Source organism: Diceros bicornis, chromosome 4 (genome assembly GCF_020826845.1).
Source record: "Diceros bicornis minor isolate mBicDic1 chromosome 4, mDicBic1.mat.cur, whole genome shotgun sequence".
Lineage (NCBI taxonomy): Eukaryota > Metazoa > Chordata > Mammalia > Perissodactyla > Rhinocerotidae > Diceros > Diceros bicornis.
The window spans coordinates 28,732,849-28,749,277 of record NC_080743.1 but is presented as its reverse complement, the minus strand read 5'-3'; the positions used below and the strand labels follow the sequence as shown (position 1 = coordinate 28,749,277).

The window sequence follows — 16,429 nt, the reverse complement described above, 5'->3', positions numbered from 1 at the left end:
TATAAAGTAGAGGAAGATAGGCATGGATGTTAGCCCAGGGCCAATCTTCCTCAGCAAAAAAGAGGAAGATTGGCAACAGATGTTAGCTCAGGGCTAATCTTCCTTAAAAAAAAAAAAACAGATTCTAGGGTTTCACTCTCAGGATTTTGATTCCTTAGATCTGGGGAGCAATTCTACATTTTTAGTAGGCATCCTTGGTTATCCTGATGCACATGATCAGTGGACCATATTTTGAGATATGCTAATCTGAGTTACTACCGATAATATCCCTGAAAGTTTTTGTCGGGGGGTTAGGTTGAGAAGGTTAATTGTCTGCTTTTTGTTGTAGTTTAAATATAATTAGCTCCTAAAACTCTAATAGTAAGGATAAGCAGTATAGCTCTTAGATCCAGGCAACCAAGACTTTGCACTTTAGAGGGCCCAGCTCTGGTCTTCTTCCAGACAAACCCCTCTTCACAGGATGAGGAGTCCCAGAAGACATCCCCACTTGAAGTGCAGCCCCTTCTAGACCACATTCTGAGTATCAGTACCCTGGAATTCTTTGCCCAAATGTCCACATTCAGGGCCTGCACAGGCCTCTTCCCTCTCAGAATCAGTGCGCACACTCCTAGGTCCAGGGGATAACTAAGGGATAGCTTCAGTTTTACCAGATAGTCCCTTACCTTCACCTTTTTCTTCTTTCCAGCAGAAAATTCCTCTATGCCTTTGTTATTCTATATTAGCAGTTCTCAGATAAAGAAGCATTAATTGCATCTCCTTCGACATTGAGGAAATGACTCCTCAACCTATAGTTAGTTTTATGTAATATTTGAGGTCACTGATTACATCTGATATGAGGCTGCAGTGTTTTAATTACAATAAATTTTGTTAGAGCAAAGGAAAGCTACAGCTTTCCAAACAATTGGGAAGTTGTGGTTCCTCTGCCATACTCCTCCTTTATAACAGCCAGGAAGAAGGAAGACACGTGTTCCATGTTATTTCTTCAAAAGGGTCTGGGGAAAAGAGAGAAAGAAGAGATTAACTGACTTAAGTTAACACTTGGAGCTATAAATCATGTGTTGCAATATGGCGATAGGATGTTGCATCAGAATGTGGCAGTTGTAGTAATGCAGTGGGTATCACAACCATGGGGAGGTGTCTGTGGTGCTCTGTGCCCTTTCCCTAAAGATCCAATTCCACATTTATGTCCCTTCTGCTCTGCCAAGGAGAAAGGCGTTATTTAAGTTACATTGTACCTCACTGTAATTTTGTTCTCTTGGCCTAGGGCACAGGAATTTCTTTATGGTTAAAGGTTTGCCCGAGGCAGACATCATTGTACTGAGTCCCAGCATCCCTCTTGTTTCCCGTTGTCTCATACCAGCAGGGAAGTGCTAAGGTTTCTTCACTTCTTCTTGGAAATCTGTAGGAAAAGCTAGGAGGTGTTATGGCAAAGTAATGTCTTTACTCTCAGAACCGTTAGTTTTGAAAGTGTACGTAATATTTCCTGAATATTTCACATTGCGTTAATCTCAAGATTTGAAGATAGTAAGTGACCAGGAATTTGTCCCTGAGAAACAAAATTGAAGGTTGATAGTAATAAGGGTAGGATGCATGGAGTCTATTTCAGCAAAATTCTTAACAGTCAAGGTAGATTTTGGTAGTTAACTTTTTTATTGTTGTTTTGGATTTTTTTTTAACTCTGCTTTATTCTAGGAGAAAAATCATGGTGTATGGGAGAAATTAAACAAGTGACAATATCAGAATTAAAATTTTATATTTAAAACGTAAACTCTTGAGGACAGGGTTGATGTCTTAATTATATGGTAATGGAGCTGGTGGCATCTGTGGCGGAGGGTTTGGGGATTTGAGGGGACTTCGGCAAAGAAGCAGCAGATGATAAAAAGAAATCACCTTTAATCCTGATAAAATTGGTTTCAGAGAATGTGGTTTAGATGTGCGACAACAATGGATTTCTCAGTACTGAATTCTGGAATTAGTCAGACTTGCCCACCCAGTAATAGTTAGCATTTGATCTCCACAGCCCTTCCCACATGAGGATCTGGCCCTGTAAAACTCCAGAGAGAGAGAAACAGAACCTGGTTCTCAAAGATGGACAGAGAGGGATAAGAGCTGAGCAATACATGTCATTCCTCTCCCCTATTCTCTGGTGAGAGAGGTCCTTCCTTCTCCCTGGGAAGGAGTAGAGAGAGAACTCAAAAATGTTATACACTACTGGTATTCCCCCTATGCAGAAGGAAATATCGTTAGTGGGAAGGAGCATTCGTACCGTGAGTGATAGTGGTTGGTGGTCTTTAGGATGTCGTAACAGGATGGAGACTCATAGCAAATTTTAATGATTTGTAGATCATTTTCATCATTCACAGAATTATGGGGACATGCTCTTAAGACAGTGAGTGTGATGGTTCAGAGTATGGTCTTTAAGTCCATATCTTCTAGAGCTGCATGCTGAAATATTTACAGGTGAACTGATAGGATGTCTGAGATTTACCTCAAAATAATCCACGGACCAGAGAAGTGTAATGTAACAAGGTTGTCCGTGATGTGTTAGTTGCTGAAATTAGGTGATGGGTACATGGGGTTCATTATCTCTAGTATAGTGAAGGTTCAGTTTAAATTTAAACTGTGTCCTCAGCACGTTACTCTACCTTAGTCTGTGTTTCGTAATCTCTAAAATGAGGATAATAAAATCTACCACATAGGACTGTTGTGATGATTCAATTAAAGTAACAAGTTGTATGTCCATTATATACATAACACATAGAAGTCACTCAAAACTTGGTAGTTACTATTACATCTATAAATGGAAAAAGATCAAGGTATCTCCTTCCTTAAACATGAAATGTTTGCTTCCTTAGGGTGATGTGTGTGTTTCCCCCAATTGAGTATATTAACCTGGATTTTGTTTTTGACAGCTCAGGTCCCTAAAAGGCCAGAGGGGCTTCTCAGGCCAACCCCCTTTTGATGGAATCCACATTGTCAACCATTTAATAGGAGATGACGAATCATTCCATTCCTCTGATGAAGATTTTATAGATAATCCCTTACGGGAAAGTGGCGTTGGTTTTCCTTTGCACAGAAAATCTGGCCCAATGTCTTTGGACTGCGCTGTGGCAGATGGTAGTGAAAGCGAAACAGAAGACAGTGTGCTGGAGACCAGAGAGAGGAATCGAGTGGCTCAAAAGGAGCGGCCCCCAAGAAGAAGAGAGTCGTACTCAACCACTGTCTGACCATCACTGTGACCTAGACTGTGGATTTTTTTAAGGGTTCAGTTATCATATGATTAAGGGTTTTTGGAACATATCTGTTTCATATGTACATATATATATATATATTTTATCTTATCTGCCTTTTTATCTTTGCCAAATCTTCACCACTGACTTACCATTGCCATAAAATAGACTGGAATATGGTTAATGGGAAAAATAAGGTTCTAACAGTGTTACTGAATATTAATGTTTCTTGTTTAGAATATGCAATTATATCTATATGTGGGAACCATTTTGAAGTATGGAAAATAGAATTTTCTTCAGACAAAACTGCTCTTGTGCAATATTTTATGCTCAGTGAACAAATTGTATATTTATGTTGTTCAATTTGTTTTCAGGGCAGCTGTCTACAAACATTTGACCAGACATACGTCTGATTTATCTTGTATTTTTATGTTTGGGGGATTTTTTTTTTTCAATTAAAATTATAGTCATGTGCTGCATAACGACATTTCGGTCAACAACAGACGGCATATACAATGGTGGTCCCATGAGATCAGTACCTTACAACCTAGATGTGTAGTAGGCTATACCATCTAGGTTTGTATAAGTAAGTTGTATGATGTTCTCACAACAACAAAATCGCCTGACTACACATTTCTTAGAACGTATCCCCATCGTTAAGCAATGCATGACTGTACTGCTTTATTAGTGGGCCACTGAAAGTTCCCAAACACAAAGCCTTTTTTCCATATAATTTTATAAATACAAATGAATGGTTATCTGTCTTGAGAGTTTTAAGTTTTTTTTAATTTCTAATTTTTATGTGCATATGATGCTTCCATGTGTTGCCTACCAGTCAGAGTAGTATACAAATATATTTTTTGTACATATTTGTAAATCTACATCAGCCAACATTGAACATTATTTTATATGGAGAATGTACATGTTGCAAAATGACTGCCTTCAGCATTCTAACAAGACTTCTATAAATAATAGGTTAAAAGAAAATTGAAAATAAAACCAAACACTAATATTTTAATAGCTTTAGTATTTTGCTTAGCATTCAACACTAGCAGATTCATAACTTAACTGATGCTTGGTCAAAAACACTATTGGTAAAATCTTTTACTTCATGTGTTTGTAACTAATAAATTTTTCGTGAGGTTATAGCACGTATTATATTACCTAGTGCTAATATTCTATGTAATATAATTTAAGCAATGGACTGAGGTCCAAGATACACAACAGTTGTATCTGCAAATAATCTATGAACATTATCTTCAGATTCTCTAGTTACTAATCTATAGATAAAGCCATAAGAATTCTTTCCTACCAATTCTTCCTTTTTTATCATCTAGACTTTTTTCCCTAGAAAACTGAATGCCTGTCATTAATAAATTGGAAGAAACACCCAAATTACACTTATACTATGGAAAGACGACAAGAATGTGTTGACTGGATGCTTTCCACTCATATTTTCATCAGCAGCCTATGGAAAAAAAATAACCTTTGAGGATAAGAGGAAGGTAGAATTCAGTATATAAGGAGGTACAATTTTGCACAATATGTTGCATGCAGAAAAAAATTTGTGTGACAGAATGGGGTAGAAGAGACAAAAATAGTTTTCTGTCTAATAACCAAGAGTTAAGCCTGGTGGTACGTCATGGACTAGGCTTTTCCAGCAAGCCCTTTGTAGCTATTTGCTTGAGAAACAGGATTGAAAACGTGCCTGCTGTGTCCATAGCACCAGGCTAATTTCTAGTGGTGAAGTGATTTACCTGTGGTCACAAGTTAGCAAGTAGAAGAGCCAAGATTTTAATCCAGATCTCGCTGACACTGAAGCATTTGAAAAGGTTCAGCTAATGAATTTCTCAATTCTCTGCTTTTCTGACAGTTCACGTAATTTAAATAATTTGATTTAAATGTTTCCTTTTTTATATGTATATCTAAGTATAGATATATGAGTATCAACACTCATAAGCTCTACACAACTTGTGAGCATAGATACTACTCAGAATTGTCTGGTGCTTTTGGGATTCTCTTTTGGGGTTCATTACTGGTTGATGCCAAAGTGAAATGAGATGATTCATGGCCACATGATTGCTTTGACCCCCACATCAAGAAATCTGAATGATCTGGACCAGGAATCAGCAGCTACAGCCCATGAGCCAATTCCAGCCAGCTGCCTGTTGTTACATGACCCATAAGCTGAGTGGTTTTTACGTTTTTAAATAGTTGAGGAAAAAATCAAAAGAATAGTATTTTTGCGTCACTTGAAAATCATATGAAATTCAAATTTCACTGCTGATAAATAAAGTTTTATTGGAGCATGCTCATGCTTATCCATTTACTTATTGTCTTTGGCTGCTTTTGTGCTATAGTGGCAGAGTTGAGTAGCCTAAAATATCTACTGTCTGGTCCTTCAGAGAAGAAGTTTGCTGACCATTGATTTAGATACTCTCAAATGTAGGTTTACTTCTTCAGTTTGTCCCAGTAGAAGGTCGAACCATTTGCTTTTACTATTGAGCTGATGGTTTGGAAACCCAAAATTTCCTGGTAGTTTTTTTTTATAATTTTATTTATTTATTTTTCCACCAAAGCCCCAGTAGATAGTTGTATGTCATAGCTGCACATCCTTCTAGTTGCTGTATGTGGGACGCGGCCTCAGCATAGCCGGAGAAGCGGTGCATCGGTGCGCCCCCGGGATCCGAACCCGGGCCGCCAGCAGCGGAGCACACACACTTAACCGCTAAGCCACGGGGCCGGCCCTCCTGGTAGATCTTATACTCAGAACTATTCAAAATGGAAACTGTGCCAGCTATTTTATATCATGGAGTCTTTGATGCCATAGACAAATTTGGACGGATATCTGTACCTTTGGAAGTGGAGAAAGAAAGGAAAGAATTCCAGAATCCCAGCACTGTTCTTTAAAGCATGCATCACTGACCTGTAGAGTGTGCTTCATTGAATCAGTGTTATAATTTGACTTTAAAAGTAGGAACATCTTTCTAGAATCATGTTTAAATTCTAAACTTTGAAAGATATTCTTAGAGAATTTCCTGAGTACTGTTTCTGGTTAGAAATTTGGTGTTAAAAGAATCATGGTAAGTAAATCTTAATCAATGAAAAACTAGAAACAACAATCTTCTCATTCAAGATCAAGATCTCAAATACTCCTTAGAAGCATTTAAAATCTCCCTGGGCTTTAGAATGCAATAGGATATTATGTTGTGATTTGACTCCATTTCATTCAAATTAAGACTTTGAGGCATTGGACAATGTTCTCTTGATAGATTTTATTTAATGTCTGGTATTTTTGTGTCATTTAAATGTTATTCAGTTAAACACTTAGAGTTGAGGAATATTCGAGGGGGCAGAGAGAGTGAATGAAATGAATTAAAAACTCACAATAAAAAAAAAACTTACTCCCGTGGGATAGTTACCTTCCTGATGTCATTGCCATCCTGGGTTGAAATGCTGAGAGTAGAGGCTACAAGTGATGTGAATAAAATGGAAATTGCATTGAAGTGATGAAACAGAGACCTTTTAGATCAAGAAAATATTTTAACAGCCTTTTAAAAAATTAGTGGTAAATTTTTTCTTCCTGGAAAAAGAAGTCAAAGACATAACTTTACACAATTTCTACCCTTTTTATTGATAGATATCAGGCACTCAATGTTTGATGACTAATTGAGACATCAGGTCCCAACTAACTGGCCGTCTGTGTTGGAAAGATAAAAGCTTTTTCTTAGCTCTGAACATGATGCAGCTTGTTACTCTCCAGATAGTGCCTTTGATTGAAAACAAGGTCTAGACTTTTTTAAGTATTTTATTTCTGACATAAGAAATGATTTGGTTCCTCATTCTCCTTATCGTTTACAGGATGCACTATAATTTTCAGATTTAAAGTAAAATAAGTATGTGAATTGTGTTTTGGTAAAGCCTTTTCATGGCCAGCTTGATTATTGTCTAGTACCAGACATCAACAGCTAACATTTCATGAAATCAATGATTTACTTTATTAAAACAATGAGCTTTAGCCTGAAAGTTATTGCTGCTCTATTATTAACAAAATAGTAAGTTTTTTAAATTAATTTTAATTCATTCTACTGAAATTAAAATTTCTGGTTAGAAGTGGAGTGGATGATATTTATAATCCAAGTTTTTACATCACATTCATTGATCTACCTATCCCTTCTTTTCACTCCAAAGAAGAGATGATAGAATAATACATTAGATATACTATAGAGATGCAAAATTATAATGTATTTCATTTTACTGTTGGAATTTCTTATTGTAACATTGTATGATAACCTGAAATGTTTACTTGTGCCTTTGCTTTAAACAATTAAAGTTTTTCATTTTATAAGAATTTCTCTTTCCTTCAACTATTCAACTTAAAAGGGGAGAGGCATCAAAACACTATTAAGAAATGATTGGCCTAACATCAGATGTTCATTAGTGAGGTTTGTGCTCTATGGGTACAGGGACCATATCCACCTGGTCCACCCATGTGCAATTAGTGCCCAACAGAGAGCCTGGTACATGATATTTTTAATTTAATGAAAGGCCAGTTATCTAGACTTGTTATTTGCTTCAGGAACATGCTAATTTTAAAAAAAATATTAATGGCAATATTTTCATCTTAGATTGTATTTTAGGTTATTAAATTAATTAGCAACTAATTCAATAAATATATTCAAATACATATAATTTGAATATACATATTGAGGCTATTATAAAAAAGTTATGCCTTCTGCATCTTTATCACAATGTTAATATCATTTAGTTCAGAAGCAGTAGTTCACTATATATTCTGTTTTATTCCCAAGAGTATTTAAGGCACTTTATAAAGGTATATGAAATATGACAAGCTAGTTATAATCCAAGATTTCTCTGCCTTAGCGTTATTGACATTTGGGGCCAAATTGTTGCAGATGGCTGTCCTGTACATTGAAGGATGTTTGGCAGCATCCCTGGCCTCTACCCACCAGATGCCAACAGCATCTCCTCCTTTAGTTGTGGCAACCCAAAATGTCTCCAGTCATTGTCGTATGTCCCCAGGAGGAAGAACTGAGAGTGAAAATTGCCCCCAATTGAGAATCTCTGGTATAAATTTAGAAGTGGGTCAAAAAACAAAGGGCCACTAGGACTAAAACTAAAAATATATACACCTATTGAAGATGGAACACAAACTTGTTTCTAGTAGTCAGTGAGAAGAGTAAAACCTGAATCATAATGAGGTGCCACTTATTAGAATGGCCATTTAAAAAAAAAAAACGGAAAATAAGTGTTGGTAAGGATATGGAAAAATGGGAACCCTTTTGCTTTGCTGCTGGGAATGTAAAACGGTGCAGCCATTGTGGAACAGTTTTGACAGTTCCTAAAAAAAGCTAAACATAGAATTACCATATGATCTAGCAATTTCGCTTCTAGATATATATGGTCATGCGTTTAACAACGGGGATGTGTACTGAGAAATGCATCGTTAGGCGATTTCATCCTTGTGTGAACATCGTAGTATGTACTTATACAAACCTCGATGGTATAGCCTACTACACACCTAGGGTATATAGTACTAATCTTACGGGAACACCATCATATATGTGGTCCATTGTTGACCAAAACGTTACATAGCACGTGACTAAGAAGAAAGCAGGGACTCAGATATTTGTACCCCAATGTTCATAATAGCATAATTCACAATAACCAAAAAGTGGAAACAACAAATGACCATCAACAGATGAATGGGTAAATAAAATGTCATATATAAAATCGAATATTATTCAACAATAAAAAGGAATGAAATTCTGATACATGCTACAATGTGGATGAACCTTGAAAACTTGCTAAGTGAAATAACCCAGACACATAGTATGGTTCCACTGATATGAAGTACCTAGAGTAGCAAATTCATAGGCAGAAATAGAACAGACATTACCGGAGTGTTAGGGAGTGTTAAGGGAAGGGGAATTATTTTTTAATGGATACAGAGCTTCTGTTTAGGACGATGAAAAAGTTCTGGAAATGGATAATGGTGATGGTGGCACAACACTGAATGTATTTAATGCCACTGAATTTTACACTTAAAAATGGTGAAAATGTTAAAAATTAGGCCTGTTAAAAACAAGAGTCAGCTTATAAATATGTTCAAATAAAGATATATAGAAGGAAGAAAAAAACCAAAACCTGAAGAAATTTATAGTGCCCATGAAATAAAAAACAGTTTTTTTAGGTATGAAATTCTGGCAGCAGACTGGAACTCAAGCTTTGTGTTTTTGAAACTAGGACAAGTCACAGAAGAACTTTACAGCCTCCTTGCTGCTCCTTGTACACCAGACTCCCACCCAGGGCCTGGCCCTTCCTGTTATGGTCTTCTGCCACGTTCCCACATGGCTGGCTCCCTACCGTCTCCTGGTCTCTGCTCAAGTGTCACCTGCACAGGAGGCCTTTTCTGACCCTTCCTTTTAGAAAGCCCCTTCCCAGCTTTACTTTTCTCCACAGCATTGATGACTGTCTGACATGCTAGGCATTTCATATCTTTATTTGTTTTTGTTCGTCTACCCACACTAGAATGCAGGCTTGATGATTTTTGTCTCTATTTCCAGTATTCAGAACAGTGCCTTGGCACGCAATAGATATTTGTTGAATGAGTGAATGAATAGTTGAATAAGTCACTGTACCCTAGTTTGTTCACTAATAAAGTGAGGTAAACGACATCTGTGAAATACAGATGCAGGCAGCCTAGCACCAGAGTCCTCTGATGACTGCATACTGCTTTGGTACAAGGATCAACCAGGCGCTGTTGAGGCAAAGATGAAACAGACCAACTCCTGTCCTCACACGTGGAATGAGAGATACAAGGGGACAGATACAATGCCGTGGGAATTCAGAGATTACGTCCAGCTTAGGGGAAAGGGCTTCCTTTGTCCCCCTTCCCCACTCCCTGCCCATCCAGAAGTTCTCCCACACACACACCAGGGCAGGGCCCACGATCCCTGTCACAACTATTCTGTATGCCCCATTGTCTTCTATCCAATGACCTGCTCTTAGCCAGGTGCTAATGTCTCCTGATTTGGGTGTATGCTACATCTCTCCTGCACTCTAGATTTTATCAAGGATGTCTAGAAATGAAGCATCTTAAACCAGTGTGTGGGATTTCAGGCCCAGAGAACCTTTTTATATCTTCCTGAATTGACTCTTAGAAGGTAGCTGCTACTGTGTCCACAGTAAGATCAATCAGCTGCTGTGTCTTCACTCCCTTGTCGTGCAGGGCTGACCACTTTTTCAGAGACTGCAAAGAATCTTCTCTGAGGCTGTCCTCAGTAACAGGAGAGAGCAGGGCCAGGTGGAAAGAAACCAGATGACTTTAAAGATGTTGTTTCTCTGATTTTTTTTTAAAGGAAATGCTTACTGTACACATGAGAGACTCCAAGGCTGAAAGATGCCGTGGCAGTTGAGATGCACCTGGGAGCTCCTAACTGTTCCCTGCCTCTGCTTCAGGGGGCGGGACAGGCAGCCATTGCACACAGCCCGCCACAGCAGACCAGACTAGAGCGGCTAGTCAAGTCCCCGTGCCTCGAACCTCGTCTCCTCCCCCACCAAGTGTTCTTCCTCTCCAGGCAGAGGCTTTCCTGGTCTGTGGTATCACCTCTGCCCTTCCCACCCCAGGACTAGGACTAGGCCCCTCCTTGGTATTTGCTATACTTCTTCCTTCAAGGCACAATTGTGTGTGGACCTGCCTGAACCCGACCAGGCTGACTCTTCCCCGTGGGTAGAAGAGATGATGTCTATTCCCCACTGCCCTGCATTGTCACTTCCGTTTTGTATGTCTCAAGGTCCAGCTTCTTCCCTTGTTCCCTTCACTGGATTGGGCCAGCCACCCTCCATTTACAAAGAGAGAGTTTGTAACCTTTGGTGCATGAATAAATGTTCGTCTCTGCACCTTCCTTTCTATCAGATCAGCTTCTGGTCAGGCTTAGGCTGTTCAGCCTAGAGAAGTCCCTGAGCCTCGTGCCTCTCCGCCACCTCCTCAGCCTGGCTGGGCTACTGCCAAAACTGCAGAAGCAAACTGCCAGGAGAGGAGGTGGAAAACCAAACAGTGGCAAGTCGTGATGTTAAGCGTAATTTTATAAATATGAAGAAAAATGTCATGCCTTTCCCTGCCAGTTAACTCTTAGTCAATTCAAAGGCTAAGGCCAGGTCCAGCTCTGCCCTTTTCTGGCAAACTGCTTTCCAGTTGTGCTCTTTGGAGGGATGTTCCTGGCAGGCAGCTTCCACGGGCCAGTGCTGGGATTTGAGTAATCACAGGCCCAAGTAGGGTGTGTGGGAAGGTGTGTTGTTTGGTCTGGCTCACAGCCCTTGACACTGTAGCTATTTTAAGCAGATCCCACAGCCTTTCATTCGCTTCACTAATTTCTCTAAAATAGAATTGTTTATTTATGGGTTAAAATTGGAGAAGCTGCTTGTTCATCACCAAACTGCTCTTTGGTGAGACTCGAGACAATGCATGAACGAGGGCCCAAAAGGGCTCAGCACACACTGAGTGCTCAATCAGTGTTAGCTAAAAGAGGCATTATGCATTGCATCTCTGAGTCGCCAGAACCAGTACAGGCCACTCCAAAGATAGTTATTGACTTGATTGTTCCTTCCCTTGCCTCAACTTCTCATCTGCACTCCAGTTCCACATTTCCACTGTCTATATGTATTCCCACATAAACGTATTGTTTGAGGTGATGGCCGGACAGTCTATTTCCTAATTTCTGCCAGTGGTGATAATTACACTATTTTTTGTTGTTGTTGTTGTTGTTGTTAGTAGTAGTAGTAGTAGTATCACATACCCTAAAATCTCAGTGGCTTGCAACATCATTTCTCACCCATGCTACAGGTCCATCAAAAGTTGGCTGCTGCTCTGCCCTACACTGTTTTTACTCTAGGCACCAGGCTGAGGAAGCCACATCTATTTTGAACATTGCTGATTGTTATCACAGAGGGAAAAGTGATATGGTGATGACATGCTGGCTTCCAAAACTTCTGCCAGGAAGTGATATACATCACTTCCAGTTACATTTTATTGGCTGAGATAAGTCACATGACTAAGACTCCCCCAAGGAGAGGCAGTGAATAGTTGGAAACATAGTACTTACTTTGTGCCAACAACTATTCTAGTACATTTTTTAAATAACAGCTTTATTATGATATAATTCACATACCATAAAATTCAGCCTTTAAAGTATACAATTATATAATTTTTTTGGATATGCAGAGTTGTGCAACCATCACCACTAGTGATAATGGTTCACATCAATTTCAATATATTCACATCAATTTCAGAATATTTTCATCACCCCATCAAAAAAAACCCATACCCATTAGCAGTCACTCTCTATTCTCTCCTCCCTCAGCTACTAATCTACTTTTTTTGTCTATGGATTTGTCTATTCAGGACATTTCATATAAATGGAATTATACAATATGCGACCTTTTGTGTGTGTTTCACTTAGCATAATGTTTTTGAGGCTCATTCATGTTGTAGCATGCATTAATACTTCATTCCTTTTTTTTCTTCTTCTGAATAATATTCCATTGTATGGGTATCCCACATTTTGTTCATCCATTCATCAGTTGATAAACATTTGGGTTGTTACCAGTTCTTTGCTATCATGAATGATGCTGCTATGAACATTCATGTTCACATTTCTGTGTGGACATAGGTTTTCAATTCTCTTGGGTATACACTTAAGAGTGGAATTTCTGGGTCATGTAGTAACTCTATGTTTAACATTTTGAGAAACTGTCAAACTGTTTTAAGTGTGTGCAGTATTTTACATTCCCACCACCCATGTATGAGGGTTTCACTTTCTCCATATCCTTGCCAACACTTGTTATTCCACGCCACCTTTTTAAAATTGCCTTCCTAGTGGGTATGAAGTTATATCTCATTGTGGTTTTGATTTGCATTTCTCTAATGTCTAATGATGTTGAGCATCTTTTCATGTGCTTATTGACCCTTTGTGTATCTTCTTTGGAGAAATGTCTATTTAAATCCTTTGTCCATTTTTATTTGGGTCATTTGTTTTTTTATTGTTGAATTGTAAGAATTCTTTATATATTCTGCATACAAGTCCCCTATCAGATATATGATTTGCAAATATTTTCTCCTATTTCATGAGCTATCTTTTCACTTCCTTAAGGTGTCATTTGCAGCACAAAAGTGTTTGATTTTGATGAAGCCATTTTGTCTGTTATTTCTTTGGTTGCTTATGCATTTGGTGTCATATGTAAGAAAGCATTACCTAGTTCAAGGTCACTATGTTTTCTTCTAGGAGTTTCATAGTTTTAGCTCTTACATTTAGGTTGATGATCCATTTTGTATATGGTGTGAGGTAGGAGTGAAGTACTTTTTTTAATATAAATCTTTTATTTTGGAATAATTTCAGATTTACAGAAAAGTTGCAAAGATAGTACAGAGAGTTCCCATATACCCTTCACCCAGCTTCCTCTAATGTCTAACATAACTATAGTACATTTGTCAAAATAAGAAATTATTAATGGTATGATAGTTTTAACTAAATTACAAACTTTATTCAGATCTCACCAGTCTTTCTACTAATGTCCTTTTTTTTTCTGTTCCAGGATCTAATCCGGGATACCACATTACATTTAGCTAAGTACTTTTTGTATATTAAGTCACTTAATCCTCACAACAATATAAATACCTTCATTTTACAGATGAGAAAATTAGGGCATAAGGAGCTTAAGTAATTTGCCCAAGGTTATATAGCTAGTAAGTGATGGAATTTTTCTCATCTTCATCATCAGTCCCAAATTCTAGGTAATTACACTACATCCTCCAGTTACATCCCGAGAAAGATGCATGGGAGTTAAATGTTGTGAGATGTTGCTAGTCTGAAAATGATTTTATTCTATGTGATTGATAGGGCAGAGACTGCCTGGTGTCCCCCAATATCTTTGGGTTCTGAAATTTCACAATGGTGTCCCTTGATATGGGAACTTTTTGCATTTATTGTGTTGGGCCCTCACTGGATCCTTTCAACAGGGAGACTTAACGTCCTTCAGATTGGAAATATTTTCTTACTTCTGTAATAATTTCCTTTCTCATTCTATTAGTGACATGCTGGGGCTCCTGGATTGCTCCTCTAATTTTCCTGTCTTTTCTCTCCTGTTTTCCTTGTTTAGTTAGTTAGCTAGTTGTTTATTTTTCAAAATTGGGAATACATGTATACCCAATTGTTATGTGACCTGATTTTTTAAACTTACCTTTTTCTACGTATTTTGATGGCTGTACATCATATGAACATTCTTTAATTTAATTAACCAATGCCCTATTGTTATGCATGCATTTCCTATTATTGCCATGAACCTGCTTGAAGTAAGTTGTAACACGTCTTTATTTCCTTATATTACTAAAAGCAGAATTCCTAGATCAGAAGTTATGTATATCTTAAGTACTTTTTTCTGATACATATTGCCGATTTACCCTCCACAAATTAACATTCCCATTAGTAATATGAAAGAATGTTCATTTTCCTTATAGAATATACTTTTGGAAACAGATAAGCTTATTTAAATTGAAAACATATATTTATTATAAATGGAAACTTGGTGGTATTGAATACATTTGGGGGAAATTTCCCTCTCTAATCTGAGAGATAGCCAGCCCTGGTGGTCTAGTGGTTAAAATTTGGTGCTCTCACCACCACGACAGAGTTTGTTTCCCAGTCGGGGAACCACACACCACCCATCTGTTGGTCGTCAGACTGTGGCAGCTGCATGTTGCTGTGCTGCTGAAAGCTATACCACCGATATTTCAAATACCAGCAGGGTCGCTCATGGTGGACAGATTTCAGCGGAGCTTCCAGACTAGACAGACTGGGAAGAATGACCTGGCCACCCACTTCCAAAAAAATTGGCCATGAAAACCCTATGAATAGCAGCAGAGCATTGTCTGATATAGCACCAGAAGGTGAGAGGATAGTGCAAAAAAAAAGGTTGGGCAGGGTTCTACTCTGCTGCACATAGGGTTGCTAGGAGTCGGAATAGCCTTGATGGCACTAACAACAACAAAATCTGAGAGATAGCTTCATAGATTGTAGTTACAACATATATTATCACTATTATGCTTCTAACCATCCTTAGAATGAATACTCTGGATTACTTATAGAGTTAAATTTTCTCTGGCTTAACTAAGAGCATCCCTGTCCTAGAGCCGTAATACTTAGGAATTAGATTAGGGCTGTCAGAGCACTAAGAAGAGTGAGGTGGCTGAGAGCTTTCAAACATCTGGTGATTTATCATCAGCGGAATTTAAAATAAACTGCTTTGCATGTAGAAAACTCATATCCAGTTTTCACTGAAAATGAAGGTGTCACCTTGCTCGTACGTGATTTGTCAATGACTGCTGGGTAGCCAAGAAAACCTTAGTAGGATTGATGATGAAAAACCAAAAACTGGAATGGCTACCTAACCCTTATAAAATTAAAGATCTTCTGTAACTTTTCTTTGCCTCAAAAGCTATTGCCGAAAAAAGTCTTTATTCTTTATAGAGACATCCTGAAATACTTACAGAAGAAATGATATGATATTTGGAATTTACTTCAAAATAGTCAGGTGGAGGAGGGGAGTAGTGGGTGGGGAGATAAATGAAACAAGTTTAGCCATAGATTTACTGTTGAAGCTGGGTGATGGGTACATGGGGTATATTTTACTATTCTGTCTCTATATGTTTGATATTTTCTAGGAAAACAAAACAAAAACAATAAAACCTCATTTTCTATGAACTTGTGGGAGAAACTGAGTCAGGCCATTAGATTTGGCACTTTGAACACAGTCTCCAAGGCAAGATGATGGCGGGCATCCCAGATGTGAGTTGGCTCGTAGGAGGCTCACTTGACTTAACTCTACAAACCATGGTCGATGGTCTAGATTTTTGTAGCTCCCAAGCCAATTTCTAACCAGAGCTCAGTAATGGTCTCCCACTTTCAGCAACTGATTAAAAAATACAAATTCAATAAAGCACCTGGGATGCTGGTAATATTCTAGATCTTCACTTGGGTGTATTTCTGTGTAAAAATTAACCAAGCTGTGCTCTTAAGATTTATGCACTTTTACGCTATGTAAATTATACATCAATAAAAGTTTATAAAAGAGAATAAACTTTATTTCTAGAGCTGTTTAAGAATTGCTGTGAATTACAAGCC

At 38.1% G+C, this 16,429-nt stretch overlaps 1 protein-coding gene across 9 annotated transcripts in view; it reads left to right on the top strand.

Annotated features, from left to right (window-relative positions):
- The window catches only part of EVI5 (ecotropic viral integration site 5), a 233,937-nt gene extending 218,108 nt beyond the window's left edge, over positions 1 to 15,829 (top strand). For 8 of the 9 annotated variants that reach the window (XM_058538529.1, XM_058538527.1, XM_058538528.1 and 5 more), the window contains one exon: positions 2,913 to 5,559. In XM_058538529.1, the coding sequence (XP_058394512.1) occupies positions 2,913 to 3,227 (315 nt within the window). In that variant the 3' untranslated portion in view covers positions 3,228 to 5,559. Of the gene's footprint in view, positions 1 to 2,912; positions 5,560 to 10,612 lie in introns of those variants that run through there. The other variant, XM_058538530.1, reaches the window with a different exon arrangement.
- Positions 15,830 to 16,429: the final 600 nt, after the last annotated feature.